Source organism: Hypanus sabinus, chromosome 10, assembly GCF_030144855.1.
Source record: "Hypanus sabinus isolate sHypSab1 chromosome 10, sHypSab1.hap1, whole genome shotgun sequence".
Taxonomy (NCBI): Eukaryota; Metazoa; Chordata; class Chondrichthyes; order Myliobatiformes; family Dasyatidae; genus Hypanus; species Hypanus sabinus.
In genome coordinates, this window is record NC_082715.1 from 110,089,999 (window position 1) to 110,102,842 (window position 12,844).

Below are 12,844 nucleotides of genomic sequence, written 5' to 3' on the forward strand. Positions count from 1 at the left end.
TTTAGATTGTACTTTCTTATGCAGCCTTCTTTAAGTAAAAAGACTGGCTAATTTGGGAGTTCTGTTTTTTTTTCGCAGCTCCCTTTTGTACTTCAAGAGATGGTAAACAAGCATCTGGAGTCCAGTGAAGATTTCCAGACAGGACGGGAGCCAGTCCTCACGCTTGGTTCCTCTGATGTTGTGCCAACTTCTGTCATTGCCAGAGTTTTGGAAAAGCCGGAGCCATTGATCCTGAACTCTGCCAAGTCCAGCAGCAGCTCACAACCTGTTGCAGAAGATGTCTTTGTCCATGTGGACATGAGTGGCAACACCAATGGTGTGAACTGTGCAGGGAAAGAAGGAGATCAAGACATGACAGAGGCAGTATTGCCTAAAAATGGGATGTGTAGGCAGCCAGTTTGTTCAGAGAGCATACCAGATGAAGCAGCCACCTTTGAGAGGCTGAATCCATACCCCACTCCACCTCAGAATCTTTTCCCTGGCCGTAAAGCTGTCATTGAATTTTCTTCTGATGACAAGGTTAAAATCCCAAAGAACAGTCCCTTACCCAACTGTACATATGCCACCAGGCAAGCCATATCTCTCAGTCTGGTCCAAGGGGAGGAAGATGGGTTGGAACTACAGCGGACTGTAGCCAATAGTCCGTCCTCAAGCAGGAGGAAGTCAGGACAGGCAACCAACAGGCAGTACCAATCTCCAAAGTCAGGCACACCCAGAGGGCCGGGAAACCAGTTTCAGTCAGCTCAGTCGAGTCCATTCAACAGCCCACCTCAAACATTAAGTGCATTTGCCAGCTCTACAAGTTCAGAAGAAGACCTGCTTGCCAACTGGCAGAGGATGTTTGTAGAGAAGGTAGCTCCTGCCTCTGAAAGGGTCTTTGCTCATCGAACATCTTTCAGCAGTGACATGGTGCAAGAGTTGCAGAATAGTTTGGGCAACCATGTTGCTGTGGGTGAGAGTAGGCCAGCTTACTCGGACGGGGAAGAATCTGGCCAGAGCTGCAGCTGGACCATGAGTCGGGATTCTAGCCTGGATACAGACAGTATTGATTCTAAAGTACAGAAAAACAAATGTACATTGGGTTACAGGAGCAAGTTCTCTCAAGAAGAAGGTGAGCAGTTGCTGAACACCGCAGCTGTCAATCAGCTGGACTCGCAGTCTAGTCCACTGCAGAAGCACAAAGGATACACGGATACTGTCTCTAGTATAGTGGAAGAACACGAAGTTCTACTTTATGAAAGCCAGACCACACTACAAGATGAGCTGGAAGAGATTGAAGACAAAACATTGATGACTTCAGTGGGGCGTCAGCAGAAGAGTCCAAAAAGGATGGGCGTCCATTACTTATTGCGAAAGGACAGTCTAACTAGGGCACAGGAACAGGGTACCTTGCTGGATTAAAATCAAGGTACCACCCAAAATGTCACTCAGCAAAGAAAGCCTTTTGAAAACCTTTTTTGTGTGTGTAGAAATTAACAATGTTTCCTAGGAGTGTATGAAGCTGAGCAAAAGCAAACTAATCAGCATGTGCAGTTTTAGTAGAATCTGAGTTCAAAAGGCAATACTTCAGACAGTATTTTCTCAGAAAATCATTTTATTATGAACTAAGTCATTATGGGGTGGGGGGGAACCAAATTTCTGAAGAGTATTCATGCTGGGCGATGGCAGGTAATTTCTCAGTGTGTCTTTGGTTTTTGAGTTTTTGTGTACTTAATGTTTTCCTTGCATGCTTTGAGCAATGCGAGTGATTGCATATTTTAGTTATCCTTCGGGTGGTATTAAATTTGTGAAATGATCTCAGTGCATTAAGAATGGTAGGTGTTGGCCTTATTTCAAAGATGTAGCAGACACCAGAATGTATTTTAAGCTCCTTGGTTTAAGTTGAGACTGCTAATGCCAATCTTTAACATACAAACCATTTAGTTGTGTTTGTAATTTGCCTGTCCTGTCCTGAATTACTATGTGAATCACTGATTCATTGGTTTGCAGTGTTACCACAAATATTATGGCTGCCTAACTTTGCCCAAATGGAGAAAAAGTGACATTGAATTTAATTTTTTTTGGTTCTGATGTTTACTTCTGCCTACTAAAGTCCAGAATAGACCTCTACAACATCTTGAAATTAAAGATGTATGAAAAGATGTTTGACAAAGGCAGAAATACAAAATGGAAACTTTTCAGATACTTTTGATAGAAGCATTTTAGAATTTCCAGACTGCCGTCTAACATGGTCTTGTCTTCCCATTGCAACCCAGTGAACAGTAGAAGTGTTTCTAAAGTGTTACCACATATTCTTACTGCCTCACTTACCAAGCAGGTGGTCCATGACAGGTTAAATCTGGGTTACCACTAAGCAGAACTGGATAAGTTCCCATGGTTGCCAACTCTAGACTGTAAAACAGGGAAGCTTGAATGAATTGTTAAACAAACTGACTGCTTTGTTGATCAGCTGCAGAGATCTGAAACTTCCAGCCTCTGTGTGGTGTTGTGTTATTTTCTAACCACCAGATAAGGCTCCAACATCTGCAATGCCCACACCTAACCTGAAGATTACTGAATGGCTTGGTTGTCTAAACTGGATTAACAACCGTTCATTTCCCTGTTTTACCACCACAATAATACAAAATGTGTCTGTACAATATTGAAGTACAGATAAATGCTTCTGTAAAAATAGATTTTCCTGCCATTCTTTGAAATGGGGTGTAACTGTCCAGCCCTCAATATCCTGCAGTTTCCTCTAAATATCTGTTGATCTGGGAAAGAATCCCAACTTTACAATGTCCTCTTCCATTGGCTAACTTAATGACAATATTCCAACTGTTAGGTTTAAAAGTTATGAATTAAAATTAAGTATTAATATTTCTAAACTTTTGGGTAGGTTACTGCTTACCTGAAAAAATTCAAAGCTGATTGCGTCCTTGTAATGAAGTTAGTTCTACATTACAGTATTTTAAAACGAGCATCAACTGCCAAACTCAGCAATGGGTAACTGAATGAAATCGGTTTTTATCTGGCTGACTGTTGCAGGTGCAAGACCTCTTGGGCACTCATAACTTGCTCCTCAGGGAAAATATTATAAGCCTGTTGGGAGCACGCGCACACACTCACACTCACACTCACTCACTCACTCTCCAAGAACTCCTTCATCTGGTAACTTCTCAACTAACTTATCCATCTTAACCTTGTGATCCTCCTCCCTCACTTTTAGAATATTAAGTTTTTCTTGAATGTAAAACTATTGTGTTATCATATAGTGAGTTAGCAGTTTGAGTTAGATAACAGAGTTTGCCCACATGTTTGAATTTTAATTTCCACTGATCAATAATTTTGCATTTTGGGTATGGGAATTTTTCTCGGTTAAATCATTAAAGCAGTGGTAAGTTTGGATGAGGTGTGCAAACCTGACTTCACTTTGAGGCAGTGAATTCATGTGGTGCCTTTCTTTGATTGACTGTAGGTGACGATACAAAAGTTTAGCTTTTCAGTGACACCATAAGTAGATAGCAGCCTGACTTGTATTTTCAGTAAACCTCTTTACCAATGGAATTTAGTCACACAATATTCCCAATTAAATATGTGAAGTCATAAAAATAAAGTTGTAACGCTAAGAGGATAGGCATCTGAAACAGAAACAAAGAATATTGGACATACTCAGCAGGTCAGGAAGCATTAGATGTTTCAGGTTGCCAGTCTGCAAAAAGCCCTCAAGCCAATTGATGCATCTGAAGGCAGTCCTGAGGACTGGACACTAGTTTGAATACAATATCAAGCTGCTTCCTAATATCCACTTGGCTGTGATGTATCCAATATTTTTCATGGCCTATTCTGCTTTTGAACAGTTTGCAGCATGTGTTACGACTGAGAACAATAATTTTTCAGTTGTCAATCTCGATGTACAGATTTCATTATTTCAGCCATCTTTGAAGCTTTTTCCCTGTTCATCTCTTGACTTTTTTTTTCAGATGTTCTTCAAGGAATATCTTCCTTGGTCTTTCTCCATGACATTGATCTTTTGGGGATTTAGATGTCTAGGGTTCTGTCATGCTGTCATGATCGCTTTAGTATTCTGAGGTAGATAAAAATGATTAATTTCCTTCAGTGGGTGTCCATCACTTGAGTGCAGACTAGTCAACTAAGGGCCTTGGCTCCATAGACAGCCTTTATTTTTAATGATATGACTTCAATCCTGTAGTTTTCCAAAGTTCTCCTTTAACAGTCCTGTCTGTGATTTCTTTTTCATAGACAAGACACAGGCTGTTTGGTATAAGAATTATATAAGGTCCATTTGAGAGTACACTATTGCAATGCAATCCATGTCTTCCCAGGAGTGAGTCAATTAGCAGCATAATCACAACAGCAGCTTTAGTCCCAATCTGTGATCTCCACGATAAGCAACTTTGCATACTGAAGCACATTTGACATGATTTAACATGATTCGGGTTTCACCATCCTCTGATGTATTGGCAGCTAAGTTCTCGATCATTTGGATGATTTTGTTTTCTATTATAAATTTAGAATCTTTTACAGACATACCTAATCTCTGTGTCAAGATTTGGTCTTTCAAGCATAAAGGAGCTCAGTGTCTTCTCCACTTTCTTAAGAGTTGTGTGGTGTTAATATCTCATGTATTTTTCCTCAGCTGGAACAGAAGCCAAACAGCATTGGGTAAGGACTCAGGACTTTATGTGAAATTATTTAATTGACAGACTAATTTCCTATCCTTTTGTTTAGTAGGTTTGCAGAATCGTCTATGCACTGTTGTTCCCTTTAGTCCCCCTTACTTGGCCCACACAGTCATACCTTGTATGAGATGATTATTACCAGTCTTATATGTTTATGTAGGGGTTGTGATCCAGCTGTTTTTCCTTCGGACTTCCCAAGTGTTCACTTAGTTTTGGGAATATTCTGTTTAAAGATCAGAACAATTGAATTGAGCTTGTTCTTTCCCTGTTTAGTTTTTGTTTTCGATCAGCCATCTTTTAGCTTTTGGTCTTGGCCGTGTAAGTTTAAATGAATCTGAACTCAGGGCATTTAATGCACCAGGTACTGATTTGAACATTATTGAGCTGCATCATGCTGTCCTGCTTTTGAATTTGCTGATAATTTGGGGTTTTCAGGCTACAGCCTGTGATCTCCAGTTGATTTGACCCAAAACTTTGAGAGGGTGAGGTGGTGGTGAACGCCATTCTGCTGTTGACTCTTGTGGTAAATGTGAACTTCATTGCCATTGTATAAACTTTTGGTTCTTGTGTTGTAGTCTTGCTGACATTGAGATTACTGTATATTCCAGTCTTTGTTCAGGGGAAGTTGATCATTACTCTGCCATACTTTGTTATTAATGCCTGACTAAACTAGAGCCAACTAAAATCATCAAAGCAGTATTAGTTTATTTTTCTTTGACACCTAAGTCATACTATTTATGGTCTTCTCATAAAACTTACCTTTGATTTCAGCTGAGTGATTAAAATTGATGCATAGGGATTGATGAAAGTAGTGAAACACAGACAGTGGGATGTTCTCTGAAGGTCATACGACAGTCATTAATATTCTGTAAGAGACTTTCCAGATCATTGACAACGTTTGACATAACAACAAAGTCAGTACCAGACCAAAAGTTGGGACACTGACATTTATTTAGATCCAGGAAACGAGCAGACATGGAATAGGGAAAAAGAAGGCTCATTTTGTGGGTGGAGCAGTTAAATAACAAAAGGCTGGTGATGCATGACTAAAGGGAGACAGCAATGGGACAAGTAAACATGTGACTAGAGGTCAGATTAATTTCCAGACAATGTTGAACTCAGTGAGTCTGGTAGTGTAACTGAGAAGTGGAGACCTGTTGCTCAAAGTTACATTGCTCTTCACTTTAGATCTGTGTGGGAAGTGGAGGATAAATGGGATATGAGCACCTGAAAGCCTGATGTCAATTATGCATTCTGTGTGAATATGTCCCCCAGCTAACTTCCACTAATGTGGAAGAGGACTATTGTGGAGAGGACTGCACTGAGAGTGGTACAGCATATACCAATTGAACAAAGCAGAATTGAGTACCCTTTTCACCAAGAAAGAGTAAGTGCACCCTCTGTCAATTGTGGGGCGATTATAAAAACAAACTGTTTGGTGAAATTGAGGCTTAGAGCAGGAATGAGTGATGCATTTTGGAGTGGTATCAAGTTGAAGGTACCAGAAATGGTAGACAGTGATCTGGTGAATGTTGGCTAGAAATGGAAGCGCTGGAGGAACTCGCCCTGTTGAACAACATGTGTGGAAAGAGAAACCGGTCAACATTTTGGATCAGAAATCTTCACAACTGGGGAATGAGGTACAATATATAAAAAAAAGCATGTGGTGACTTGTTTGACGGATTAGGTGAGGTGCATGAGTATAATTTGTAGAAACAGTGCAAAAGAGGCATAAATGTGATAATGTGAAACAAAGAGAGCAGTTTACCTGAAGTTAGAAAATTCACTGTTCATTTCAAAAGATTTGGAAGTACTCATTTAAAATGTTTTTCTAGGTAATGTTGGACTTCACTGTGCCACTGGAGGGGACATCAGAAGGGAAGTGAACTGAGCACACAGTGGGAAGCTCAGTAACACTCTGGCAGATTGAGCTCAGGTGCTCCACAAGGCAGTCACTCAAGCTGCGTTTGGTTTCTTCCGTGTAGAGGAGTGAACTGTCAACACTGAATGCAGTACATTATACTGGGAAGAAGAACATGACCCTCTCCCATGCTGCTTCTTTAAAGTGCCTTGCTATTGGTCATTAATCACACTCCTTACCGCTTGAGCTGTCCTAACCTATCTCCATGTAGGCTTCTGTGTTACACTTCACAAAGCTGTAAACTCTCCATGCTTCCCCAGGTCACTGAAACATTGAGAGGTTTCCCTTTCAGCTGATGTTGCTGGATGGCTGAGAACTTGCAGCATTTCTGTTTCAGTTTCCGATTCTGGCGCCCACCGTTTTGTTTGGTCTTCTTTTCTTTGAATATGGGAACTGGTTTGTGAATGGACACAAGAATACAATATCCTAGTTCTGGCAGGGGAGAAGAGGTAAAGGCAGAAGTGTGGAAATGGAATAGATCTGATCCAGGATCCTCAGCATGCCAGGCAGCATCTATGGAAAAGAGTACAGTCAATGTTTCAGGCCGAGACTCTCAGCAGGACAAAGGGTTGTGGCCTGAAATGTTGACTCTACTCTTTTCTGTAGATGCTGCCTGGCCTGCTGAGTTCCTCCAGCATCACACACAAAATGCTGGGGGAACTCAGCAGGCCAAGCAGCATCTATGGAAAAAAGTACAGTTGATATTTCAGGCCAAAACCCTTTGGCAGGACCCATTTTGTGTGTCTTGCTTGGATTTCCAGCATCTGCAGATTTTCTGTTGTTTGTGATCCAGGATTCTGTTAAGTGATTAACTGAAAAGTGAAGATGACACTAGGTCAGGTCTGATGGAAAAGTGGGAGAACGAAGCTGATTCTGCACAGGATATGAGGTTTACGGTGGATGTTGATCATCAGCTGGACCCTGAAATGAACTGTAAAAGGAAGCAGAGGACAGGTATTGTGGGTTGAGGTAAAGGTGGGAGCGTATTGTCTGAGAGTTGAGATAGATAACTCAGGAATGGAACAGCAGTACCTTAAAAACAGGCTTACGCGATTGGTGCTTATAACGTTAGTGAAAATCTCTTTAGCAGCAGTTGAAAGATCAATATAATGTTGATCTAAAAATATGGTGATGTTCCAAGTACAAATGTGCCTATGTGTGCAGCGACTTGGCAGTGATGATCTGGGAAGCATTAAGTACAGCAAATTAAGTTGTGACTGAACTCTGAGGTTAGTTATTAGAACCAGTTCACCCACATGAATGACTACTGTCACATTTTTCAGAGCATTGATTTAATTTCTCCAATTTGCTACGCTGCTTTGACTTGGACATGTACAGTGAAAATTGATAGGAGAGCTGATTCATTCCCGAGATAGGTGTTCCCAAAGCTTGTGCCATGTTTTACCTAACAGAAAATTTCCTTTGTGTGGAAACACTTGGTTTTAGCTTGGCAGAACATCCATGAGCATTGAAGGCACTTGATGCAATGACTGTGATGTGTTAATTCCACCCCTAAAAAGCCAGAGAACAGACTGTATTTCAGAGATAGTTATATCACTTGTGTGCACAAAATCTGTCAACCCTCCACATGTTAAGCACTCTCCGCCTCCTTCTCCAGTTCACTGCAGTTTGTCTGATGCAGTTTATTTTTGTGTATGTTCCCTTTGCTTTCTTCCCTAACTTGTGAGTTGTGTGTCAGCTGACTTCCCATTGTGCATGGCCAACCAGCATATTTTCTGATCTGTTATGTCCCCGTTTCCACCCTATCCAGTGGGACTCCTTCCCTTTCACCCCATCATACTCTGTGATATCAAGTTCCCTCTGCCACCTGCTCTCACAGCACAATATCTTATTCCTAAACACCTTCTATGCTGCATTTCTCACCCCTTACATCAGGATACTCTAACAAATCAACCCCATAATTACCTAGAGAGGCTGATCACTGCTTCTCCTGACTGCTCAGGCTCTGCTGTCTCCCACCCACACACTTCATGCCCTCTCCAAGTCTGATTCACTCTGTCATCTACCTGCTGTTCCTTCCTAGCCTCTCAACCTCCCCACTCTGTTGCACTTTGTTCATGTTTTACTTCATATCTACTAATTAAATAGGCATTTGTACCATTCAACTCGATGCAAACTCTCAGAGCAGTCCCATCAATTTCTTTCAGCTAATTCTTGTCACGTCCATTAATAGTGCTTCTCCTTCTACCATGTAACACCGATAAATATCACACCAGTGTGACTCCTGCTGCATTACTGACACTGACACTCCTGCTGTGGTGCCGAGAGACTGGCCAAAGTAATATGGGTGCAGTCTGAAGTTAAAATTGTATAGAGAAACTTTGTATTTATCCAGAACATGCTCTGGTTCTTCCTTGTGTACAAGTATTCTTTGGTTGTGGCTAGTATGTGTCTACAACAGCAATATTGACTTGCTGTTGACTGGAGCAGCAGTAATGAAATAACTTGAACTTCTCCAACATGTTAGTCAGTGGTGTTCAGGAACCTGGGCCATCTGCTCTGGTTAGTCTACCTATTGATCAGTGGGTTGATTTCAAGCAGTGTGTTTGGCCATTTTAAAGGCCTAGTACCTTTTCAAGAATTACCAGCATCTGGCCCACTCTGTCTATTCGATGAAATGAATTTAAAAAAGCATTGGCTAGCGCTTAGTCTGTGCATCCCAAGCTCAGCACTCTTCCCCACGCTGTGTTGGAGATGTCTTTGGTAAACAATTCTGAGGGCTAATCATTCATTAGCATTAAGGTTATGTTGATGAATTGCACTTTCGGTGTATTTGAGGGCCAGTAGCCCCTCTGCACATTCACTTGGCTTGAGAACGCAGCTGCATTTTATGTTCAGTTATCCTCTGAGTGTTGCAAATCCCAGTTTTCAATCTGTACCTTTCTCAGTTGAAGCTACAGGGTTTTAGTGCTTCCAATCCATTTTACTCCTTCCTTAGGGATGCAGGATGTTGTAGCAATTCATCTGTATCCATGTACAAGACTGTTAAACTTTTACTGATTTTATTTTCTCAATTTGTAAAACTGAACTGATGTATATTTTAAACAAAATAAAGTATTTTAAAATTAGTTCTTGAACTGCTTCTGTTTTACCTATTTTCTTGCAAATTAGAGGGGTACAGTCTGAAGGAGTTGAGCATTGCTCTTGCTGTGTGTTCAGATTCTTCAGCTGTGATATAGTGTGTCAGGATATGCTTAAAGTGAAAGACTTTAATTTTGGTGCATAGGGATTCCAGATCAGAAACTCCTCACTTATACTGCTGATCCTGTCATTCTCCCCCCCCCCCCCCACTCTTAGTGTCTGAGTGTTTCTATTAACTACCGCAACTCCAGCTTAATCCAACACTGTGGGAATTACCAAGGTCAGAAGACTTGGGAGATACTTGTTTTCATTACCCAGAGTATAGTATTACCAGCAAGAAAATTATGGTATACAGTAACTTTATAAAAATACCTGTTGAGCCACTGTTGGGGTACTGTGCACAGTTCTGGTTGTGACTGCCTGGTGAATTCAGTTATCTTTTCAGTCAATCCCCTCCATGCTAATATGTTACTTCAGCCCCATGGACTAACCTTTCATGCTGCACTTTATCTGGAAATCTCATTTCTTCCTATTGAATAAATCTCATTTATTCATCCTATATGTCCTCAAAGAACTCACCAAATTTATCGAACACTTACCTCTTTCATAAACAATCTGCTGAAGGCACTCAGCAGCTCAAACAGCATCTTAGGGAGAAAAATAACAAGTTGCATTTTTGGTTGATGCAGGATCTCAAACTGAAAGTAAACAATTCCTCCCTCACCCATCCCCAGGTGTTCATGCAGCATGCTGCTTTTTGCTCCACATCCAGTATCTGCAATCTCTTGTGTCTCGATCTTCACTTTCATATACTTTATGATCTTCTAACTGTCCTGCTAACACCATCCTAATACTGAATTCCATTTTCCTAATGGTAGATATTAGGGTAATTGACCTAGTTTCCTCTTTTCAGATTCCCCATTTCATAAGTCAGGTGTTGTATCCTGTTATCTAGTCCTCTGGCATCTCTACAGAAATGCCAGAGGATGCAGCATGGTAGCAAAGGTGGTTACTGTATCACTATTACTGCACCAGTGACCTGGATTCACTTCCATCACTGGAATGAGTTTGTATGTTCTACCTATGACTTCATGGATTTCCTTTAGGTGGTGCAGACTCATTGGAATGAAAGGGCCTATTATGGTGCTGTATCCCTTAAAAAAAATCCTTGGAAGATGCAAGAAACTGCATATCTACAATCAGGAGCAATAATAGAAGAATTTTGGCAGGTGACAACTAACATGCCCACTATTTCTCATAACTAAGTCCAGAGGATTTCAGGCCAGTGGCCTTGTTGTCCTTCAACCTCATTAGTTTGCCCAGTATTTAGAGAAAATGGTAATTTCTCTCCTCCCTATCACCCCTTTATGATTATGATTATTGTTATTATTATGATTAAGGGTATTGGGATATTGATGTTATGTGGCATATTAACCACATTGGCCTCATCTTTCACCTAAGAAGACTTAGAATGGAATGAGAAGCAAGATATCTCACTCCAGAAAGGCTGCCAAAGGGAAGTTAGTTTGCAAAATCCCATGCATTTTATTACAGCCTTGTTCTCCTTGTGGTGTATTAACGGACAACAGTGTCCTCTTGTACTTCATTATCGCACTGCCGTGTTTCCTTCTGACTTCTTATCGGACTGTACTGTCATTTACGTGGCACTGCAGTACTCCTGATTTATTATGACATTGCAGTGTCCGCTCATGATGTATTCGAGCACTACAGTGCCTCCCTCTGCACTGCAATAATATTACACAGAGGGGCATTATGATATGTTTTAGATGATTTTAGTGTTGCTAGTGTGCTGCAGTGCCCTTTGTGTTTTATTATAGGACTGCAGAGTCCCCTTGTGATAGTTGGTGCTCCATCCTGATTTCTTACAGCTCCACAGTGCCCCTTTGTGTTTTATTATCACATTGCAATTCCACCTTTGATTTATCAGCAGATTACAACACTCTTATGATAAAGGACAGCAGTACTACATTTTGCCCAGTCTTCAATTGGGCACAATTCCACTGTTTCAGACTCAGCCGGCCAAAGTTAAAAGTTTATTATAAAAGTCACCAAATACTACCCTGATGGTTGAAGTGTAATAACTGTCCCTGAACTTGGTGGTAAGGGTCTTAAGGCTCTATACCACCTTCCTGGTAATAACAAAGAGAAGAGCGCATGGCCTGGATGGTGAGGGTCCTTGATCATGGATGCTGCTTTGTAGATATGCTCAGTGGTGCAGAGGACTTTTCCAGTGATGAACTGCGCAGTATTCACTACTACTTGTAGGCTTTTCTATTCTTGAGCATTAATGTTTCCATACCAGACCATGATGCAACCAGTCAGGATATGATAAGCTGTGTAGCAATAGAAGTTTGTCAAAGTTTTAGCTGAATTTTGAATTATCGTGGGCTCTGGGTTTAAACTTCATTTGGGTATAATTCCATAGGTTCTTTCACTTGTTGCATACACTACCAGAAGCTCTATCTCTAGTTAGAGACAGTTTCAAACTCCAGTCTTGACCTGGGTGCGATTTCTTCTGAACTTCATTTCAAAAATGTAAGCAACTTTTAAGGACTATAGCCTTTCCTTCTCTTTCCTGCAGTTTGAGGAAGTGACCTCTCAGGATCTACACTGTCAGTCCCTCTCAGTACTTTGGATGTCTCAATCTGTTAAACTGCAAGGAGAGAAGGCCAGTGCTCACCAACCTACATAAGAACCTGTGAACCAGAATTTGGCCTTGTAAGTCTGATCTGCCATTCATCAGGATTATGGCTGTCTTTTTAATTTCTTCTATATTTATCAGCAATCAAATCCTTCCATAACATAAAACATGGAACAGTACATCACAGGAATATGTCCTTCAAACCATGATGCAATTTTAAACATGTACACCTGCCTGTACAATGTCAATATGCTTCCATTCCCTGACTGTTCATGTGTCTATCCAAATGCCTCTTAAATGTTGCTTTCACCACTTCCATAACAGCAAGTTCCAAGCACCAACCACACTGTGTAAAATAAAACCTTAACTCATAAATCTTCCTCTCACCTTAAAGAAATGCCCTAGTGTTTTTGACATTTCCACCTGGGGGGAGAAAAGGCACTTGCTATGTACCTATCCAAATTTTGTGTACATTCT

The 12,844-nt window shown here is 40.9% G+C and overlaps 1 protein-coding gene across 4 annotated transcripts in view; it reads left to right on the forward strand.

The window, feature by feature from the left end:
• The window catches only part of tjap1 (tight junction associated protein 1 (peripheral)), a 172,661-nt gene extending 162,969 nt beyond the window's left edge, over nucleotides 1-9,692 (forward strand). For 3 of the 4 annotated variants that reach the window (XM_059982619.1, XM_059982618.1, XM_059982622.1), the window contains one exon: nucleotides 79-9,692. In XM_059982619.1, the coding sequence (XP_059838602.1) occupies nucleotides 79-1,401 (1,323 nt within the window). In that variant the 3' untranslated portion in view covers nucleotides 1,402-9,692. The remainder of the gene's footprint in view (nucleotides 1-78) is intronic. The other variant, XM_059982620.1, reaches the window with a different exon arrangement.
• Nucleotides 9,693-12,844: the final 3,152 nt, after the last annotated feature.